This window comes from Oxyura jamaicensis, chromosome 2 (genome assembly GCF_011077185.1).
Source record: "Oxyura jamaicensis isolate SHBP4307 breed ruddy duck chromosome 2, BPBGC_Ojam_1.0, whole genome shotgun sequence".
Classification (NCBI taxonomy): domain Eukaryota; kingdom Metazoa; phylum Chordata; class Aves; order Anseriformes; family Anatidae; genus Oxyura; species Oxyura jamaicensis.
Window position 1 is genome coordinate 49,193,025 of NC_048894.1, and position 23,084 is coordinate 49,216,108.

The 23,084-nt window shown below is 39.6% G+C and overlaps 1 protein-coding gene across 6 annotated transcripts in view; it reads left to right on the top strand.

The window, feature by feature from the left end:
- Nucleotides 1–20,705, top strand: part of KIAA0319 (KIAA0319 ortholog) — a 62,401-nt gene extending 41,696 nt beyond the window's left edge. For 5 of the 6 annotated variants that reach the window (XM_035319369.1, XM_035319371.1, XM_035319370.1 and 2 more), the window contains 11 exons: nt 887–1,019; nt 1,887–2,035; nt 3,303–3,454; nt 4,613–4,751; nt 5,985–6,144; nt 7,539–7,681; nt 8,974–9,096; nt 11,672–11,762; nt 13,959–14,050; nt 14,888–15,076; nt 19,864–20,705. In XM_035319369.1, coding sequence (XP_035175260.1) covers nt 887–1,019; nt 1,887–2,035; nt 3,303–3,454; nt 4,613–4,751; nt 5,985–6,144; nt 7,539–7,681; nt 8,974–9,096; nt 11,672–11,762; nt 13,959–14,050; nt 14,888–15,066 — 1,361 coding nt within the window. In that variant the 3' untranslated portion in view covers nt 15,067–15,076; nt 19,864–20,705. The remainder of the gene's footprint in view (nt 1–886; nt 1,020–1,886; nt 2,036–3,302; nt 3,455–4,612; nt 4,752–5,984; nt 6,145–7,538; nt 7,682–8,973; nt 9,097–11,671; nt 11,763–13,958; nt 14,051–14,887; nt 15,077–19,863) is intronic. The other variant, XM_035319374.1, reaches the window with a different exon arrangement.
- Nucleotides 20,706–23,084: the final 2,379 nt, after the last annotated feature.

The window sequence follows — 23,084 nt, forward strand, 5'->3', positions numbered from 1 at the left end:
GAAATTCAACAAGGAGAAGTGTGGAGTCCTGTACCTTGGGGAGGAACAACCCCAGGCACCGATATGTTTTGGGGGTCACCCAACTGAAAAGCAGCTTTGCAGAAAATGAGATGGGGCTCCTGGTGGACACCAAATTGAACATGAATCAGCAGTGTGCCCTTGCCACAAAGGCGGCTAATGACATTCTTGGCTACATTAGTAGATAGAACCAGTATCACCAGCAGGTAATTACTTTCTAATCAGTTTTGTTGAGGCTGCCAGTGGAGTACTATATCCAGGTCTGGGCTCCACAAGAGAAACATGGAACTAATTGAAAAAGTACAATGAATGTCCACAAAGGTGATGAAGGGACTGGAGCATCTCTCCTGTAAGGAAAGGCTGAGAGAGCTGGGACTGTTCAGCCTAGTGAAGAGGAGGCTCGGGGTATCTTACCAGTGTCTATAAACACCTGAAAGAAGACTGCAAGAAGACAGAGCCATGCTCTTTTCAGTGGCGCCCAGTGACAGGACGAGAGGCAGTGGGCACAACCTGGAACACAGGACATGTCATCTAAACATCAGGAAGCACTTCTTTACTGTATGGGTCGATGACAGAGCACTGGCAGAGGTTGCGCAGATAGGTTGTGGAAACTCCCTCCTTGGTATCTTTGGAAGCTGTATAGACATGGTCCTGGGCAACCTGCTCTAGATGTCCCTGCCTGAGCAGGTTGGTTGGACCAGATGACCTCCAGAGGTCCCTTCCAACCTCAACCATTTTGTGGTTTATGCCTTTGAGCCAATATACAAGGCTTGTAATCTAATATTCTGTGTAAAATCTCTCCTCTGATTGACAGTCCTTGATGGTGACTAGCTAGCAAATGTGATGCACTATATATTATTTTTTACAGAAAATAACAGTCCTCCAATAGCAGTGGCTGGCCCAGACAAGGAATTGACCTTCCCAGTAGAAAGTACAACACTGGATGGAAGCAGAAGCCAAGATGACCAAGGCATAGTCTTCTATCACTGGGAAAATATAAGGTATCTAGAGAGAGATGACTATCTTTGGTTTAAAAAGGAAAAAGAAAAAAAAAAAAAAAAAAGTGAAAGTGCTTGAGTTCCAGAGCCTCTTAAGCAGTATTTGAGAACTGCTTTGAGGCTTTTCCTTCTCAGGTGGTAATAGGGTGAGAGACAAGAATTTTATGTTCAAATTGGCCTGCCTGTGTTTTTCTCTGTGTCATCTTGAGTTATGAAGTTTTTTATGAAAAAGATACAGAAACTCGCATATATCTCAATAAAGTGAGTAACAGGCTTGGGTACTTTCCTGTAATATACTTTTTTTTTTCCTCCTCTCAGTGCTTTCTCAGTCACTTCTATTTGTTGAATAACAAAGTAAAATCACAATCTAGTTAGCCTGAGCTTTCATTAGTAGATGACTAAAACACTCCTGAATAATGATTGAAAATACTTTATAGAAGTTTGTAATTTTATGCTTACATGCAAAGATAATTGATCCTTAATAAAAGGATGAAGGCATTAGCTTGTGCCACTTTCCTGTCCGTGGTAATGAAAGAGGTTTGGTGGCACCTTGGCCCTGTTATAAGTGGCTGTTAGACCAACAACGTTAGCATGCTCTTATGGAATAGTACAGCAAGGAGGCTGAACTCCTGGGCTCCATTTTCTGCTCTTCTAATTACAGGGTATGTATTGTTTGAATGTTTTCAAGTCTCGCAAAAGACTGGATTGTAAATTCTGATCTAAATTCATTGTTGTAATTATCTTATTATCAGTGCTTGTGGAAGTGGTAGAACCCCAATATCCATAATGGCAAATGGTATGAGTGATGCTGCTTAGAGAAAAATTTGTCTGGCTTTGCAGGATTGTTTTTCATGAGGTATTTTGTTTCAGTGGGCCAAGCTTTGTACAAATGGAAAACGGTGACAAAGCAGTAGCAACTGTGACTGGTCTTCGGGTTGGCACCTATCGCTTCAGGCTGACAGTAAAAGACCAGCAGGGTTTAAGCAGTGCATCTGTGCTGTCAATTACTGTGAAGGAAGGTAAGCCTAGTTGCTGCTGCTTAGGATATGGTAGGCAATTTGCCAGTTAATTCAATCACTGACAATGTAAGAGAAATTGGAACAGAAACAGATAATGCATTTGTTGTCATGTTTCAATGGTGTTCAAGAAAAGTTGCTGTCATTTTGTAATAAAGGAGTATTGAGATTAACTGGTAAAACTGCTTCACTTTCTGCTTTTTTTTTCCAAGTTAAATACATGCAGAATTAGGTGTAATAAAAATACTCCAAAATATTTTTGACCATAGTGCCTCTAGTTCCATAAGAGGATATGTTTTAATTTTACTCTTAAAGTTAAGCTTTGACCAGAAAAACAATTGTACTCGGTTTTAAATCTCATCCAAGAAATGAGGTTTCATGATATGCCAATTTCTACTTTAAAACGTAACATTAAAAGACCTGTATTTATTTTGATTTTGCTAAACAGTTATGTTTTAACCTGGCTGATTAGGAAGAGGCAAGAAGATTGCCTCTGTCACAGAGAACTGTGCTGGTCTGAAGCACAGAGTTACAGCTAATGCACTGAACATCTGCCTAAAGTGGAATGATTTATATCCAACCTAATATTCAGACCAGTGAGGTATTCCGTTCAGTGTCACAGCTTCCTGGAACTCTTTTTTATCAGTTATGTTCTACAAAAAAGTCCACTGGTGTCTGGCTTCTGGAAAGAAAATGTTTTTATGTTTCTCTGGTGTTTTTAGCCGTACTTCCAATGCATGCTCTAACTTCATTGCTCACAATGAGCAAAAAACATTTGGGAACTGTAGTTACTAGTGGATACACTTTGCTTTAATATAGGCATTGTGAAAATGTAAGGGCTTTACACAAACCCCTATTAAGAAATGAGTGATGGTTTCTGAAGGAGAGAAGAGCCCAGCATGGTGATGTCATGCTAGGCTGTGTTTCTAAGGCAGGTAGAAAAAATATTAGTTTGACTGAGAAGATCTGATGTTATTGTGCGACTGTAAATAGAGTATCCCACAATGCTTTTTGTAAAATATGTTTTTGGATGGTATTTCTTGTTGGTATTCTACTCGCGGTGCAGCTTTGCTTTTGTTAGATGGTAATAATCTGAGAGCCAAATTCTGTATACTCACTCATCATTTCCCTGTCCATTTGGCACAAGATTCTCTTGCTACTGCCTGTAATCATCAGGTAGATAATTGCTGTGTGGGTGTATTGGCAATTGCATATCACATCTCACATGATTTGAAAGCAAATCCTTTTCCTCCACTATTTTTATGGCTAGAAAACAACAGTCCACCCCGGGCACATGCTGGTGGGAAGCATGTGCTGGTGCTTCCCAATAACTCTGTTACCTTGGATGGCTCAAGATCTTCTGATGACCAGGGGATTGTGTCATATTTGTGGATTCGGGATGGTCAAAGCCCAGCAGCTGGGGTAGGTTTCATGAAGGCTTTAACTGGAGTCAAATTCTGAATTATGCACATAGTTTCACTGCAGCAGGACAAGCAGATAATGACTCATGAGCTGCTATGAGAGGGATGGTATCTATTTCTGGTTTGTCTTCCCAACTCTCTCTAATGCTTTGGTTCAAGAAGCCTGGTGGTGTTTCCAGGACAGCTATTGAATATCTTAGTTAAGAGGACTGCAGCAGTCTAGATTTAGTTAGGAAAGACTTGAGACAGAAGAATAAAGTCATGACCCTTCACAACTAATCAGCAATAGTAACAAGCTAATGTGTTTGAAAGACAATAATATGAAATCCAGGTATTCCGAAACAGGAATGCTCTGAGAGAGTGAGAAGTGCCAGTAAATATGAAAGAATTCTGTCTAGTACCAAATGAGGTGAGATAGCCAGTTTGTTATAATAAAAACAGTGTTTAGTGCTGGATGAGTAGATAACTTGCCTAGCAGATTACAGAGAATAGCCTGGACATTAGGGCAGTGGAGTCTTCTCTGAGTGTGGGCAGACAGCTGAATTACTCCTGATAAACTGAAGTTTACCTGTCAGCTACTAAAACTGTGATAAGTTCTTCATTTGCCTATCCCCACAAAGCGTTGTAGGCAGCTCTTCACAGCCAGAAAGGCAGTGGCAAATTGGCAAGAACCGGGAGAGGAGAAACAGCAAAATGATAGCAACACTTAGAGAAGCAATTGGCGTAAGGATATGAGGAGACCTGAAGAGGTTTAAGTTAGAGCTGGCAGAGATGATTGTTGGAAATACATGAACACCAAAGAGAGGAAATAATTTAGGATTTAGTATGTAAGAAAGCAGAACTAATGATTGAGAAATGCTAATGTAACTGTCAGATCTTCAGGCAGATGAGTACTTGAGGATGTCAGCTGTTATATTTGAGTTGTGTGAGGTTTTTTTGTTTGTTTTTATGAAAAAGCATTCTTACTGTGTGCAGACATCCTCATTTAACTCCCACTTCCAAATTTGTATTATTGTGCTATAAACTGGGGGCACATCACATTTGTCCAAAAGCCAAAGCAAGAACCCAAACTGTTATATTAGATTTCTGAGTTGATAGTCACACCTGCAACTTTCTCGGAGGGTATAATCATTCTTGTACTTTTTTTTTCTTTTTTCAGGATGTGATCCGTGGCTCAGACCATGAGGCAGTACTGCAGCTAACCAATCTAGTGGAAGGAACCTATACTTTTCACTTGAAAGTGACAGATGCCAAAGGAGATTCAGATATTGACTCTGCTACTGTTGAAGTGCGGCCTGGTATGACAATTAAAAGGTCATCGATACGTTGTGAATACCTCATCTTTGTTCTCCTTTTCACTTATTTCAGTGTTGACAAGATTCTCTCAGGTTAAAACACTGGGTCTGTCCATCTTCCTATTTCTCAATCTACCTGTGTGTTGAGAACAAGGCACATCAAGATTGTTCTCTCCCACCAATTACATCATTGCTGTACTGAAGATACGAAAATCATACTTCTTAGTTAACATTTTCACTTGGTTGCTCTGTTGCTTTTCATTTCTTGCATTTTATTTTTTTTTCTGGTTGTTAATTAGTTTGGCAGTTAGAAAGGTGAGAGCTGAGCATGAAGTTTAGGTGCCAATGCTGCAATAACATGTTTGATTGTTGAAAGTACTTGTGTTATTTTTTTCCTTCTTTCATTTTGAAGGACAAAAACCCCAAAGACTTTCAGTTATTTTCAATTGGCTTTTCATGGTTTGATATTGCTCATATGTAGTCTTGTTTTCAATTGTAGTCTAGACGGCTATGTGATAGAAGTATAAGTTGAGGTCTCAGGGTATTAGCGTGAAGTCATGGGTCTGTCACAGAGTTCTTCTTTGACTGGTTCCTGAGCAATGATTTTATTTATTCCTCACTTTGGTGTTGAATGTAGACACGATAGTTGGCTCAGAATTCTCATTGCCTATCTGTGAAGCTTGTTTAGTTTGCAGAGCACTCTAGAAGTGCAAGTATTATTTAACAACTCTCCATTTTTTTGAAGGGAAATATAATTGGTATTTCTGAAACTGACCATCCTCATTTAGACTCACACAGTTTTGCATACTATCATGTGAGTTCATCTTTGAGTCCTTTTTCTGGTTGGTAGCCAGTAGTAGATCAATAGCAAAGAACTTAAGAATTAGACTCACATAGTGTTTACCTTAAGATGGCAGCATTTAGGGAAACAAAGGTTGTTATTCTGTGCAAAAATACGGTAATGCTGAACTGAAGTATGTACTGAAGTGCCCTTTTCCAACTAGTAAAAGATGGGTTGCTGTCTTAGGACCTACCAGATTTATTTCAGAAGCAATGTGAAGATGCAGGCTATCTTAGTAGTTTTCTAAGAACACAAAAGTGGTGGATTGTAAGAGATGTTGGCCTTAAGCAGGAAAATATAGTATTAATAAATATTTTTGGTACCGAGTGTTGTCTTCAGTTGATAATGAAATATTTGCCAAGCTCTGATAGCATATCATCTCCTTCTCCTGTTAGATCCCAAAAGGAGTGGTCTTGTGGAGCTGATTCTGCAAGTTGGAGTGGGACAGCTGAGTGAACAGCAGAAGGACACCCTGGTGAGACAGCTGGCTGTATTACTGAATGTCTTGGATTCAGATATCAAAGTTCAGAAGATACAAGCCTACTCAGATATAAGGTACAAAGATGCCCTGCTGTGCCAGGAAGATTTGTGATTTTCATTGAGTGTCTCACAGCTTATATTTAGTTACAAAATAATGTAGAAAAGATTACCAGAAATGCTGTAGCTCTCAACAGTGTATACTTTAAGAAGTTAATTTCTTATGTGGTAGAAAATTGATGAAGTGAGGTCTCCAAAGGCTTAGGTCTTAAATGTTTTATTTAAAACAAACAAACATCAAACAACAACAACAACAACAACAATTTCCATACAGGTGATCAGGTTTTTTTATTCCCTTATTTTTTTTTTTTAATTCCTTCAAAGAAAGCACATGCAGAAATTCCAGTGTCTCTGTTCCATATTGTACTATTATTTTTCCTGAATGCTGACTGGAGTAAGACAGACAGACCTTCTCATAGAGAAGCAAGTGCTGTATTTCAAAATAAGTTTCAGCTGTATCTGCTCAAATTTGTTTTATTGTACTTTTGTTCTATTTCCTCTCTAAGGTTTTGGTACTCTAAGTACTTTATGTATTTTTTTCCAGGTAACTGATAACAAAAATCCTTTTTCACAAAGAAAACAGCAGACTTTGTAGTGTGTTGTATGTTACATGTAGTATCTTACTCAAAGCAGATACCTGCGCTACTTGGGTTAGAGGGGTGGAGATGGCTGTATGTAGCCAGAAGAACTTAACAGAATGATTGATTGAAAATCTGTTGACATGACTTATCTTAATTTAAATTACTTATTGCTAACTGCTTGGTGATTTTAAATCTATTTCGTTATCTATTCGCTTCTCTGGGAACCTCATAAAATTGAAAGGAAAGGGGAAAAAATTAAAGGAAAAGGGAAAAAATGAAATGAAAGGGGGGAATAATAAATCTAACATTTATAGCCATAATACTTTAATCACATCTTCCAACTGCTGATTTTCAGCTTCAGATGTTCCCTGAAGCATGTGACATGGGATGAGATCAACACCACCCAATTAAAAAAAAAAAAAAAGAGCTGCCACAAGAAGTTTCTCTTGGTCCTGTGTTCTTCTTCTTAAATTCAGTTTTCTAAAGTTACTCTCACTGCTTCAGAGTGCTTTGTGGCAGGTTCTAGACAAGAGGAGGGAAAGCAAACATTGTATATGTACTTCTCTTAAAGTGAGAGTCAGGAAGACCAAGGAGGGAATTACATTTCTTGTTGTTCTCAACTTTCTTCTGTGAAACCAAGGAGCCAGAGAACTATTGGTGCTTCTGGGTCAGAATGAAGTACAGTAGTCATGACATTTGGATAGACATGGACAGAGTTCCCTCATCTCTATCAATGGTGATACAGTAACAAAAAAAACAAAGGCTGTAAGTTAAATGCCTGACAAAAGTAATCTTTGACCATAGTCCTAACCTATGCTGTTCTCTCTGCAGCACTGCAGTTGTATTCTATGTCCAGAACGGGCATCCTTCCAAGGTGTTCAAGGCATCAGATGTCTCTCGGACTCTGCATGTGCAGCTTTTGAAAGAGAAGGCTGACTTCCTGCTTTTTAAAGTCTTGCGGGTTGACACAGCTGGTATGTTTGCCATCTGGTATCTGGGCCTGGATTTTTCTTTATGAAAGATGACATTGAAAATATTTAATATGCATGCTCATTTGTGACACACTGGTGTCAGTACTTGTGTTCTGTTAAAATACATGCTTTTGTATGCTGTTAGTCTTATCTGTTCTGCATCAGGAAGTCCTGGAGAATGAGGAGAAAGGTACTCTACTCATACCATCTTTTGTTGGAAGATGGGCAAAATTTCATGTAGCCATAATATAGAAAGTTCAATGTCTGGGTTGTTCAAGGCTTTTAGTGTTCAGTGATGGGCTTGTAATGTAATTTGTTTTTATCTGTCTATAGCAGGCAAAATGGTCAGGTCATCATTGTGGTTTAACCTCATCTTCTAATGAGGTTATATTTGCATCACAGACAGGTGTCTGAGGTTTCTCATAATGAACTTTTTATTTTCTCCTAAAAGAATCTTGAACTTCAATACCTAGCCTTATGTTAAACTACGCTAGTAATGTAAACCCTTTATGATCCTCAGATATTACAGATATGACTACCTCTTAGATTTAAAATCAAGAGACTGTGATCCAAATGAAAACAGAGTGAATAAACTCTAGCACTTAAATAGTCATAAATTCTGTAATAAATTCTGGCTTTGTTCACCTGTTGAAAAGGATTTGTTTTATTCTAAATGTACTTGGATTACCAAAATGTGTAGATATCACTTGAACATGGTCCTTAATGTTTTCCTGACATAGCAAATCTGCTACTGTAAGTTTAAGGGGGATAGCTTTTTTTTATTATTATTATTATTTTATTCTAACGTGGTGCATTGAACTGACAACAGGTATTACTGTAAGCAAATAATGCATAAATGTTCAGGCCTCAGTTGCTGGAATTGAGTTTTGAAATACTGAAATACACTATAGTTTATCGGTGTGATGCTCTCCTTGTAGTACCTGAGAATACTAATATTCTTTAGTTCTCAGGTAGTTCAGAAATTCTTACAAATATATCGTAAAGAAAGGAGGAGGGTTGAACTCAGTAACTTCAACTCATCTTTACTTCTGTTTGGACTAAGCTGATGTTGACTTGGATATAATTTCAGTATTGTATGCATAAGATATTCTCATCTTTTCACAGCCTGCTGAACTGTGCAGCTATTTAATATGTAACATCAAAGACGAGATTTTAAAAAATATATCAGAATGTTATGAACTAGATGCTTTACCACCAATCTAGTCCTCACAGTAACAGAATGCATGGCAAGTTGACCATTTACACAACTAATCTATGTTTGACATTATTCATAGCATGTCTTTTAAAATGCTCTGGACATGGACACTGTGACCCTATAACAAAGCGCTGCATTTGCTACCAGCTGTGGATGGAAAACTTGATTCATCGTTACCTGAGTGATGGCGAGAGTAATTGTGGTAAGTTTGCTTGCTGTGGGATGTATTCCAAGAATCATTTATCTTTTTGTGAGACTGATGAATATTTGCCATCAGAATGGGGTACTTAAGTAGGAGGTAGATGCTGAGGAAGGGTTACAACAGTCTCTTTATTGTTCAGCCTACAGCCTACCAAAATGATAGAATCATATAATTGTTTAGGTTGGAAAAGACCTCTAAGATTGTCAGGTTCAAGCATTAAACTAGCACTACCAAGTCTTCCACTAAACCATATCCCTAAGCACCATGTCTACACATCTTTTAAATACTTCCAGGGATGGTGACTCAACCACTTCCTTGGCAGCTTGCTTTGATGCTTCACAACCATTTAATCCAACCTAAACTTCCCCTGGCACAACTTGAGGCCATTTCTTCTTGTCCTATTGCTTCTTGCTTGGGAGAAGAGCCTGACCCCCATCTCACTGCAGCTTCCTTGGAGGTAGATGTAGAATGATAAAGTCTCCCCTGACCCTCCTTTTCTCTAGCTCAGTTCCCTCAGCAGTTCCTCATAAGGCTTGTTCTCTAGACCTTTCACCAGTTTTGTTGCCCTTTTTGGACACTCAAACAGATCAACAGTCATGCTCATCTTAGTGTTGTCTGCAAACTTAGAGTGCACTCGATCCGTTCTTCCAGATCATTGATAAGGATGGTAAAGAGAACCAGCCCCTATACTGATCCATGGGGGACACCACTTGTGACCAGTTGCCAGCTGGATTTAACTCCATTCACCGCAGCTCCTTGGGCCCAGCCACCCAGCCATATTTTTTTACCCAGTGAAGTATACGCCTGTCCAAGCCATTAGCAGCCAGTTTCTCCGGAAGAATGCTGTGGCAAACAGTGTCAAAAGCTTTACTAATGTCTAGGTAGACAACATGCACAGCCTTTCCTTCATCCACTAAGTGCATCACTTTGTCATAGAAGAAGATGAGGTTAGTCAAGCAGGACTTGCCTTTCCCATGTGTACTGAGCCTTATCAACTGGTTGTACTGTATGTCTGCAAGGTGGTACTTTGATGTTCTGCTCCATAACCTTCCCCAGCACCAATGTCAGAGTGATAGGCCTGCAGTTCCCCTGGTCCTTCTTCCAGCTCTTCTTGTGGATAGGCATCACATCATCACATTTGCTAGCCTCCAGTCAACTGGGACATCCCCTGCTAGTCAGGACTGTTGATAAATGACAGAAAGTGGCACTTGTTCCCTCAGTACCCTTGGGTGGATCCCTCTGGCCCCACAGACTCGTGTGTGTCTAGGCTGTGTAGCAGGTCACTAACCATTTCCTCTTGGATTATGAGGGCTTCGTTCTCCTCCCCATCCCTATCTACCAGCTCAGGGGTCTGGGTACCCAGAGCAAAGCTCATCTTACTACTAAAGACTGAGGCAAAGAAGGTGTTAAGTACCTCAGCCTTTTCCGCATCCTGTGTCACTATGTTTCCTCATGCCCCCCCAGAATAGCCTTCTGTAGAAAGGAATATCTTGGAATTATTTGACTAATGTCTTGAAATGATAAAGTCTTTATTTTGTAGTATTCTTTATTTTTAATGTTTTAAATAATTAAGAAGCTTGAATTAAAAACATATCACTGTCTGAGGTGGGCGGGAAATATAAAAACTGTAATTGTCAAGGGGGAGAGTTGGAGGCAATTTGGGGCCAGATGGAAGGGTTGTTTGACAGTATGTGTATTGATGAAACTAGACTGTTTCCAGGTACCACTTAATCACGTTGGTATTCTTTGGCACACCTAACAAATCAACTAAGCCAGTTTCATATTGTATGGGAACTCTCTAATTAAAGTATTTCACAGTTTTCATGTAATTAAATTAGTCTAAGTTGAAGTAAAGCTGAACTTTTAGTACTGTGCAGACTTGGAGACATTTTGCTGGGCAATGCTCAAGTCTTCAAGTAGTTCTGTAGAAATTAATAGGAAATGTGCCATTTGCTACAAGCCACTAAGTAACTGTGGGCCACGTGTCTGGCTGTTAGTGATCAGTGGTTGGTAATTGCCCAAATGAAATGGGACAGTATGTTTTAAGCCTGAGGCTGGGGCTTCCTGCAGTCCGGCCTTTAATGCTCCGTTGTTCCATAGTGCAGTAACAACACTGAAACAGTATATGCATGTGGGAGATTCGCATTACTGCACATCTCTCCGAATCCCTCTTAGATTTTCCAGGATTTAAAAATCTAAGCATGTAGGTAGAAGATCTGCTGATCTCTTACAGCTCTGCTAAAATGACAGAGTACACTTATGCTTGCTTTAGTTAGAGAATGATGGCTGAGGTGATTACATGACCTCCTTGGCTTCCAGCTCCTATGTAATATTTGCATATCCTGGTATTGTAAAAGGGATAGGGTAGAGGAAAAGTTTTGAACGTGAGCATTTTCAGTATGGAAACTTAAGAATATTTGAGTATTCTTCTGAGAAGATACGTAGGTGCCATGTTCTGCTAAAATCCTGTTGGCACTCTCCATTGCCCAGGATCGGAGAAGTATTTAATAGAGAAGTACTTGAAATTATCATATTCATATTACTTTACAAAGAAATGTTGTGCTTCTTTTTTCAGAGTGGAGTATACTCTACGTGACTCTATCTGCTTTTATTTTGATTGTGGTCACAGTAGGGCTTGCCTGGTTCTGCATCTGCTGCTGCAAAAGGTATATAATATGCTTCATTTTGAGGGGGTGTAAGCAACAACTGCACACAGCTGCCACATTTTAGTCCAGTCCTTAGCACTAAACCACTCAACTTCTTCTCAAACACTTGAGGAGCTTCCTTTAGCTGTTTCTGTAAAGATGTACTTTTTTGAAAAAAGGAGTATCTGTCTGGGTCTGTGTGTATTCTTCTGCATTTTGAAAAATAAAAAGCCAGTACTGGAGTATCCTTCAAATTAAGAGCTTATTTATGGAAAAATGCTATGTACTGCACTTCTTCCTGGTCTCTTACTGAGTCCTGCAGGTACTCCATGCTAGGAAAAGAGAGGCACATCCTGAAGGTCACTGAGATAGGAGTGTTCTGGGCCTTGCAAAGGGAGCTGCTACCAACCTAGTGTCTGTCTTTGACAGGAAAATGGACATGTGGGCTGTATCTGGCTGGCAGGCAAGGATAGGATCCTTGAAAAGCTTCTTTTCTAAGCCAAGAATCTGTCTCAAAATACCTACTGATTCTTTCCTTAAACAGTTTTCCCTACCACTGTATGTCATATTTCCCTCTGCATGTCACTCCCCACATCCTGTTGTTTTTCCTAGTAAGCCATTAAGAAATTATTTGAAGTAACAATCCCTTCAAGTGCTGTCACTCAAGTGTTTTTGCTGCTTCACAAAAAAGCACAGCAAAAAGGTATTCAGGTATGAACAAAAATGAGATGCTATAAAAATTTTTCTTGATTTTAGCTTGGTCTAGGGTGTCTTTGCAGCATGTAAAGGATGCTGTTTGAAATATATTGGCTTGGTATACTGCTTTCCTTTTTTATGGTTGAAGGAACAGTGCTGTTAGTATAAAGGTTTAAACAGAAATGTATCTCATATCAGCATGAGGCACAGCCTTGCAGGCTTGTGTGGATTTGATGAGAAAGGGAGTGTTTATGGAGTTCAGCTGCCTCCATGCCTTTGTCCTTACATGGCTGGTGCCAGAATGAGTGCTGAGTGATGCAGATACATGTGAAAAGAGGAGGGCAGTGCTGCACAGGACAAAATGGCAAACGATGCCCTTTGCATTGTTGAAACTACAGGAAAAAGATGCACTTTAGATTGAAATTCATCTGGAATTTGAGGATTTTAAAGGCTTTGATGACTTGCCAAATGAAATATTTTTTCAAAAGAATGTAGAGAAGATGCCAGGTGGCTGGCTGTTGCTGTGATGCCAACTGAGAGGTAGCTGCTTCTCAGATATAAAAGTTACATCTGACCTGTGGTAACTGGGAGTGCTTTTTCAGATGTTGTCAGAGTTAAAAATCTTGCCAAGAAAAAAGACACATGCTCCCTGCCCTGCCCCCCCCCAAAAGAAAATATTATATGTATATATATATTATATATAAGAAGGAAAGGGAAGAAAATGCCTGAGGTGTGACAGCATCTTCTGGGAGGCACCCCCCTTAGTTTCATGCATGAATGCCCATATTTCTACTCCAAAATCCTTCAGTTATTTGCTGTCCATTAAAACAAACAGCCCTGTCTGTTCCTCTAGCTCAAAATATTTCTACATTCAGTAAGGTAGAAAGCAAAAAGGTAACTCTGGCAAACAGCTAAAACTTAAGGTAGAGATTTGCCACATTGTAGAAGTGAATGCAGAAGAAGGATTTAAATGAGGGAAGACTAGCTCAGTTTTTGGCTACAAACCAGTAGTGCTTTGTCCTTGCATATATATGAGGGAGCCAATCTCCATTTTTGACTGGTCTGCTCTGTAAATATAATGAGACAAGCTCTACTTGAATTCTCTTAGTTTTAAAACAACCAACCAAATAAACAAACAACAACAACAAAAAAGATACCTAACCAATTTAGTTTAGCAATGAAACACTTCTTTCAGAAATTTTATTTGGAAACTAATGAGTGTGTCTATCTTGTGTCTAATTACTGTGTTGAAATTGAACAAACTGAACTCCTTTGGGCTAGGGAAGCAAGTCACTCTTTCTTCATCTCTATATATCAGACAGATCAAGTAGATACTATCCTCTGGTCCAGATTGTGCAGCTGCTTTTTATAGGTATAGATTGGAATAGCTCTTTCTGAGTGGAGGTTCTTTTTGAAGCTCTGTATATGGGGCTTGTAGCTATGTGTACAGTAAAGGAGAAGGAGCAGATTTATGTGTGTATGTGAAAGCTAAATATCTTTTTGGTAACTTTTTTTTTTTAGCAGAAAGAGGACAAAGATAAGAAAGAAAACAAAATATACCATCCTAGATAACATAGATGAGCAGGAGAGAATGGAGCTGCGACCCAAATATGGTAAGACTTATCTCTTTCACTTGGGGTTTATTTAAGCAGTGAATCTTTAAGCTGTGAACTCATCCACCAACCTTACAGTCAATGTTTTTAGTTGGCACTTGCAACCAAAAGGAGCCTGGAAGCAGGAGTACAAGGTTGAGAATGACAGAGGCAAACATAAATGGGGAACTGGTTGGTCAAGAATCACTGCATTTCTTGCATGGGTCCTTGGGCTCAAGTAAAGCTCTGAGCTTCTTCATTAACCTTAATTTAGACCAACTAATTGTCCCACAGACTTCTTACATGTAACCTCCTTTCCCCTCACACACACTTTATACTTTGGATCTGTTTTTATTGCTGCACACAACACTTCCCTCTGGACCATAAGTGCCCTGTTAAACATTAGAGACTTCAGCTGCTCTGTTCAAATATGTTTTAATTTACCTTATTTCATTTTTTAGCAAGAGAAGTATTGGAATGCAGGGAAATAAAATCATCCTTAGAAATTGCTGTCCTAGAAAGATAGATGTACCATTTCAGTAGAAATCACAAACTTTCATTACCAGTTACTTAAATCAGGTAGCTGGGTAAACAAGCTAATTTCCAGATTCAGACTATTAGAATTATATTATTTTTTTCAGAGCCATAAACCAGTGGCGCTACACTGAGGTCAAAAGAGTATCTGACAGTATTTTATGCCTCCTAGACCAGCTTTTGACATGGGTAGTGGTACAGGCTGAACTGCAGAGAGTGTTTTCAATTATTTTTAATATCTCAGCAGAGGATATGACGATTAAGTTGTTAATAGTGGATTTTTTCTAATGTGCTTGTTTTGCATTTTTTTGTTGTTGTTGTTAGGTATAAAACACAGAAGTACAGAACACAACTCCAGTCTGATGGTCTCCGAATCAGAGTTTGACAGTGATCAGGACACTATCTTCAGCAGAGAAAAGATTGAAAGAGAGAATCCTAAAACCCTTTTGAATGGATCAATCAGAAATGGAGTTTCTTTCCACTACAGCTCCAAAGACAGATAACTGAATGAGGGTAAAAGCACAAAACACACTGATCCAACACATCTAAAACTTCTTGGCCCACTTCTGTTTTTCCAAATCAAAAGCTTTCTAAAATATCAGCAAATTGCAGGTGAAAAAGTATATTTCTAGTGCAGTGGTGGGGAAGGGCGGAGGAAGTATTTCATGGTCAGTTAACTCCTGTTGCCACCACAAGGAACAAGGAAAAGTACGTTTTATTTCTTGCATGTTTCATGCTGATATTTGTGTGAACTTCAGAAAGTTGTTCTTCTTGTATCACTGCTACAAAACTAGCCATGGCTGTTACGCCGCTAACAGTGGTAATTGAGATGTATATGAATTTGTATCCTGTGCTCCTGACTTTTTCTCAGAGGAGCAATGGTGTTATGAAGCTGACCTAAAACAGCAAAAGCTGACATCCATAAATTCTGTTACAGCTATAGAGAGCAATATGTGAGTGCAGACTCCATCTTAATTTTCAGTTTAGATCAGGAACACAGAAGGAATATTTGTAGTGTGTTTTTTTTTCCTCTCTGAATGTGCTTCGTGACTTCCTTTTCTAGGGTAGTGATCATCAGATGAAAACATCTGTTTTTAAAAGAGGTTTGCAATTTAGCAGTTGTACTGAGCTGTAAACTAACATGACAAATCTGTGACCTGTGGAATGCAGTGTTCTCTGTATTTACGTGGAAGGTATGATGCCTGCAGGGAAGTCCAACCTTAGGTTGCTGCTGTAATGATGAAAGTACTTTTACTTCCTCTAGAGTCTGCCATGTCCACCAGCAAGCAGTAGCAGAGATGCAGGGAAGACTCAGTGCCATGTGCCTTCAGAAGCATTTTGAACATCCCAAGCAACCTTTTCCTTAGGAGCTGTGGGCCTTTTAAGGCCAAGCCCTTAGCTGAGTTTAAATCTGTTAGCCTCAGTGCTTGATTAGAGAATGTCCCAGGTGTTTGCACAGTTAAATGCTTGTGGCAAAGTGCCATGAGTGGAACAGAAGTTTCAACACTTACCTTTAGTGTCTTGGGAACTGGTACTGTGGTTTTAGCTTGAACATTAAATTGTTTTACTTCTTCCCCTATAGTCGTTCAGTGTTTAGATATATTGGCATAAAGAGATCCCTTTAGGTATTTAGGAAAGTTAGGTGTGCTTGAGTTCTGATGTTGCTGTTCTTGTTTGCAGTCTGGATAATTTCTTTTCAATGGGTTTGTTATGCTTTAGAGCTGTTTCTGCAGTACTGTTCTTGAAATTCCATACAGAGGATCAGGCTTTTACGTGTAAGCCTCATTTGTGGGGGCATCTGTGGCGTTGTCAGCCACAGATGTGGCTGAGCTGGAGAAATGATGTGTTCTGATGGAGAAGACATTGCTTTTTGGAGCATTTCAGACAGGGTTTTGTTTGTTTGCTTGGTGAGTTTTTGTTGTTTGTTTTGTTTAATCTGATGTTGGAGAATCCATTAATGAAGAAGGGTAGAGCACTGTAGAGATCATGGGGAGCAAATCAGAAAGGTCAGGCAGGGGACATAAACCACCTCCATCAAGACAAATAACTTGGTGAATCTGGGGGGCTTTCTCAGTCTTATATAGCATTCTGACACAAAAGAATGTCTGGGTTGAATACCGTGACTTTTGTGTCTCTTGGTAATGGAGCCTGGCAAAAGTCCGAAGAACTGACTAGGTTGGAATAAATTAGTAATTAAAAATGGCAACAATGTGGCATGCTCGTGATTTGCATCCTCCCTGGTTTCATACCTATGATTCTTTAGCGGCAGATGTCTGTGAAGTTATCGCTAGCACACTGAGGAGTGTTTATCCTGTGCCCAACCCTGCATTTCTATGGAGAGCTGCATGTAGCCTTAGGAGTCATAGTGGTGGGAGAGGCTGTGAAGAGCTAAAAAGGGTTAATGCAAGTGTTTTCCATGTTTTTCTTAGGTCCTCCAGCAAGACATGATATAAGTGGTCTGATTTGCTTTCTTTAAAAGCCGAGCTTTATGTATGGGTTTTAGGATATTTATTGAAACAAATTTACTGTCTCATTCTACTTTTTCTTCCCCCTCATTGTGTGCGAGTGTGTGTATTTAATTAAACTTTGTCAATAAAAGCCAGGTCAGCTTTTGATTCCTTTCAATTTCTGCTCCAGATGTGTAAGCACAGTAATGCAGTATTCACTTTGAAAGCATTTCTGAAGAAAGTTATGACACACCCAAAATACTTCCAAAACTTTATTTTTTCCTTTTTAAAATCAACATTTGGGGCTTAATCCATTCTCTGCAAATTCCCAAAATGTTCTATCAGGAATTATGCTCTTGGAAAATATGCATTTAAAGAACAAATGGAAATTGCACAAACAACTACAACTTTGTATCAGCTATAGTGCCATTACTCATGGAATCATAAAATGGTTTGGGTGGGAAGAGACCTTTAAAGATCATCTAGTCCAACCGCTGGCCATGGGCAGGGGCATCTTTCAGTAGATCAGATCACTCAGTGCCCTGTCTGACCTGACTTTGAACACTTCCAGTGACAGGACATCCACACCTTCTCAGGGCAACTATTCCAGTGTCTCACTACCCTCATCATAAAATTTACTCCGTTCTATCCAATCTAAATCTACCCTCTTTTATTTTAAAACCATTTCCCCATGTCCTGACTACAGGCCCTGGCGAAAAGTCTTTCTCCATATTCCTTGTAAGCCCCACCCTCTTTTATGTATTGAAAGATCACAACAAGGTCTCCCCAGAGCCTTCTATTCTCCCCACTGAATAATCCAACTCGTTCAGCCTTTCTTCAGAGGAGAGGCATTCCAGCCATGCAATCATTTTTGTGGTCCTCCTCTGGACCCCCTCTAACAAGTCCCTGTCTTTTATGATAGGGACCTGAAAGCTGGCTGCAGCACTCCAGGTGGGGTCTTAGGAGAGCAGAATAGGAAGGGAGCATCGCCTCCCTCGCCCTGCCGACAGTGCTTTTTTGATGCAGCCCAGGTTATGATTGGCTTTATGGGTTGCAAGCACACATTGCCAGATCATATCCAATTTTTCATCCAGTGGTATCCCCAAGTCCTCTGCATGGCTGCTCTCAATCCCTTTATCAGCCAGCCTGTCCTGATGCTAGGGATTACCCTGGCTCAGGTGCAGGACCCTGCATTTAACCTTGTTGAACTTCATGAGTTTGGCTGTCTTTAATCACCTCTTTGTCTTCCAGATGCTTTCACTTAACTTCCAAGAGGATCTGTTCCATGATCTTACCAATCACTGAGGTGAAGCTGTCTGGTTCCAGTGGGACTGGATCACATTGATTAGTCCCACCAAGTTTCAGCGATCATAGCTTTCCATCTACACAATGGCTGCCAACTCCTACTTTTTGTTACTTATGCTGTGTGTATTGATACAGAGACACTTCAGTTGTATCATTGACAATGTTACCTTTTTAGAGGAACAAGCCCTAATTCCATTAAGGCATTTCACAGGTGTTTCCCTGTTGGTACATAACATATCAACACCCCCTGACTCTTCTCTCTTATTCCAAACTCTACCCTCTTCCTCTGCTAAGTCTAATTTAAAGCCCTTGTTACAGGTCTGGCCAGCTTTTCGGTGAAGATGCCTTTGACCCACTTGGTCAGGTGACTCCCATCAACTCCCAACAGACTTGGCTTTTCAAAAGTAGATCCGTGATCACAGAAGCCAAATCCTTGAGTATGGCACCAACTGTGCAGCCAGGCATTCACCCTTTCAGTTTGTCTCCTTCTTGAACCTCTCCCTCTGGCTGGAGGGACAGAAGAGAATACCACTTGTGCTCCTGATCCTAACCTTGCTCCGAGGGATTTATAGTCTCTTCTGATTGTTCTAAGTTGCCTCGTTGCAGTATCATTATACATGGAATAGTAGGACTGGATGTTAATCTGTAGGTTTCACCAAGCTCAGCAGCCTTCCAGGGAGTTCACAATGCAAGCTTCTGGTAGGCAGCAAAGTTCTCTTGAGAAATTATCTGGACAGCAAGTAGGTTGGTGCTTCAGTGCCTCTCAATAGGGAGTCTCCAGGTACGGTTACCTTATGTGCTTTTCTTGTGATGCTGGTTCTCACGCATGCAAGTAGGTAGATCAACATTATATGATTGGCTTTTCTTGGATCCTTTCTGTCTCTCTCTTAATTCTCCAACCCCAGAGCATTTTGTCTGTTATACAGGGGCATATAAGGGAATGGGGGAAGGTTCTTCCACCCTGAGCAGAGACGAGGGTCCAGTCTCCTTTATCTTGTGAGTTGTGTCAGTCAGCTCAAGAACAGATTTGGGCTTTCCTTCCCCTTGCATAGCCTTAAGACAGGGCTGTCTCTTAGCCAGAGACAGTGCATAATTCCTTATATCGATCTGCTCACATCCCCAAATACGGTGCTGCCTGCCTGTTGGGCTCCTCTTGTAACATATCTAGTTGTTGAAAGGGTTCTACCAGCTGGGCACACTTGCAGCTATGATACCTATCCACTGCTGTTTTCAGGTGCTAGAGCAGCTTCCAGATAGCAGAGCTCTATGCAACCCGAAGCTCTGGACAGCTGTTTTAATCCTTGGGAGATCTGTTTGGGTGGAGATGTGAGCACAGGTTGGCTGTAGTGCTTCCGTTTGGATTTCAGCCACAGCCTTGTGGCTGTGATGCATGGCCACCATTTTCTTTCAGCAGGTCACAGTCTTCTATAGTTTCAGACTTCTTAAGAAACTTTCCTTCCATGTTCTTTGATAACTTTTCACAACCTGAAGGGCATTAATTTCTTCTGTTGCAACATCTTTCTCATATTCTTTGTGTTTCTTCTGCAGGAGCTGGGAACTCGAATACTTGACTGCAATAGATTTGATCTCCCCACCAAATGCTGAGATCCAGGGCTTCACACCACATACAGGCCTCTCACATACAACAGGAATACATTCCTCTTACAGTAAGAAGACTCAACAGGACAAACTTCAGCCAGCCCATAGTATTATGCTCTATATTCTCTGCTCTCCAGCTTTTTCTTCCACAGCATCTTTCCTTTACTGCTTCTGCTAAATATCTAGTGTGCCTTTGTCTATGAACTTATCTTCTGGTACATGTCAGTGCAGTCAGCATCCTTCAGTTTTATGAAGTCAGTCACTTGTGTGTTGGGTTTGTTTTATGTTTTTGAAGCCTGGTGCTGAAGCCTAGGAGATGGTTCTTTCAAGGAATTTAAAAGAAATTCTCCCACATGGACACACTTACTGTGGGCTTCAATCTTCAGACCAGTGGCAAGCTCATGTACCATGAGAATATCTGCACGATTTGTCTAAATATTTCTCACTCTTAACAAGTAAGAAACTAGTCTAATGTTTCTTATTGATTAAAGCCTTACCAAGTTGAAGCTGCTTACTGAATTCTGTTCTCTAGATGACACTGACGTTTTAGTGGCTAACAGTATTTTTAGCTGTGTTTTGAAAGCTGGATTTTTGAGCAGCTTCTAGTTCTACTGGTTTAATTCTTCCATATTCTTGGAAGGAAAAGTCTTTCATCATACATAATACCAGGCTTGCTATTAGTATGAAACTTGCACCAAAGTTTAAAATAACAGTTTCTGGCTGTATGAATTTGTGATATCACATGTTAGTGTCATTTGGCCAACCATGATTTTGTCAAGAATTTAGGAGTGAATATAGCAAGCCTTTATCTTGATTCAGTGTAATATTTATTTCTAGAAATACCACTTTCCTAGAGCATGTCAGGTAGAAGGAGGGGGTAGGAAAGTTAACTCTTAAGCTGAAAACACTATGGCAGAATTCAGGACTGCTGCTAGCTTTCTGTTTTGGGTTATGGTTTAAGCAGGTACTCAGTCCTCACATTTCCACACAATTTTCTTCTATGCACAGAGATTGCTGGCAACAGATGTGGTTGTTTTTATGTTGACTTTTTTCATGGTTTGTTGCAGCAGTTTGTTTAGACTATTCTAATGTTCTTCAAATAATTTTCTTAGGCAAATTTCCTATTACTCTTTTAAACCTCATGTGAAACTGGTTTTGCCCCTCAATATACTGATAATGGGCTGTAGTCAGCTTGAGCATTTAGATGGCAGTTACAAAATGACAACTACTTTAGTCTTTTGAGCCATTTTTATGAGGATTTAGAGAGGAAAACCTTCCTATGAAAGGAAACAGGGTAGAAGTGAATTAGTTTCTTAACATCAGCTATTGCCTATTATTGATCCGTAACTAGAATACTACTCCCATACCTCTGCAGCAAAGAAAAAGCTATTTCATACAATTTTTAGGTCCTGAACTCCCCATGGCAACCTTGAAGCTGATAAATAAAATTAAAAACAAACAAAACTTTATTTTGTATACGCTACGAATCAAGTGTAGATGAGCCACAAATCAGTAGTTTGTCTCTGTATGGAAGCACTTCTCCCTGTGGATGGATGGGTGAGCTATTGCAGATTTTTATGAAGAATCAGTTTCTAGAAAGTGTTACCTATTGCAAATGAGAATTTATTGTAATTGGAGCTATTTCTGAGCTGAAACTATTACGTTTATGTAACTATTAATTAAATAAAAAATAAAGTTTTGTCTTTACTTCTAGGAACTTGTTTTAGACGTGGTGTTGTGTATTGGACTAGACACTCAAGCTGGACTGAGAGACAAGCTTCATAGCATAGGTTAAGTCTGTAGTCACAAAAGCAGTGTGATATCTGATCCTTTGCCTTGCTATTGACAAAAGCAAAAAGGTATCCTTTTGCAGAAAGATGGCATAATTCAGTACATCAGGAGCATAAAAGCTCTTTTACTGCAGCTCACAAAGTTTCCACGTTCTGCTTGTCCTTGGTGTAATTGGCTGTACATGAGTATTCACCAGCTGTCTTGAGCGTGTGGCCAAGTTTTGTCATTTATTCTATAGCAAATGCAGTACTTGACTGTTTGTAAGTACAGTGGCTGCTTTGTGATAATCAGTGGTGCTAGCATGCAATATAACCCAAAATATCACTGTAAGCTAGGGGTAGATTATGCTGCCTGTTCCTGAATGTGAAAAGAATCCATGCATTGGTGTCTATAAAGCTTGTGCTAAGTCATGATGATAAAAGGTACTGGGAGATTCAAGTGTCTTTCCCTAAGGATAAACACACCATAAAAGCAACTTTTAAAGCGTATTTGGATATATGGTGTCATGGTGTATGTTGCATTTCTTACATTCATAAACTTGACGCCTACAAGAGAATACAGGTTGCTGAATGGGTTGATCAGACACATAATGTCCCGTCCTTTCCTGAAGAACGGAATCTGCCCATTTGTTATTGCACTGTAAATCTTAGTAGTAGCAGCAGCCTTCCCCTGAAGTAGGTTGCTGAAATCCTCAAATGTGTGCAACAGGAAGCACAGCAGCAGTTCTGCTAAGGTGCTTCAGAATTCAGTGGCACAATGAAAAAAACTGTTTGCTACATGTTCAGACCAACTTCTCATGTCTGGAAGGCCCTAGACAGAAATTCTGACAAGGAACACTAAACAAGTGCTAAAATTTTACTTAAACCTTCTGAACACCACATGTAAATCTTTGTAAGCTTTCTATAATCAGTAGGGCTAGGATAAAGGACATGATCAGTTATACATAAAACTGCCAGTTACAGTGAGATGGTTATTTCAATACCAAATTAACTGGAAATGTTTATTTTTTTAAAAAATAAAATCTTGCAAGATTGCCCAATTCCCAGTAATATGTGCCTGTTGGTTTTAGAACAGTATTTTACAATTTGCAAACCATTTGCATTCTGCAAAGCTTGATTATGAAAACCTTCAATCATACAAGCATAAAATGTGTTTTTAAAAATTACCAGGGAAATTTAATAGGCCACAGGATTCTAGCCTGCTTAAGCATTTACTTAAATGCAAAGATCTTAGCAATAAGTGGTAATGAAGAACAAGAACCAGCTGCTCAAAATTAAATACTAGATATTGGTCAAACTTGAAATACCTTTGAAATACTTGTGAGTAGCACTGGTTATCTTGGTTATCTTTTTTTTTTTTTTTTTTTTTTTTTTTTTTTT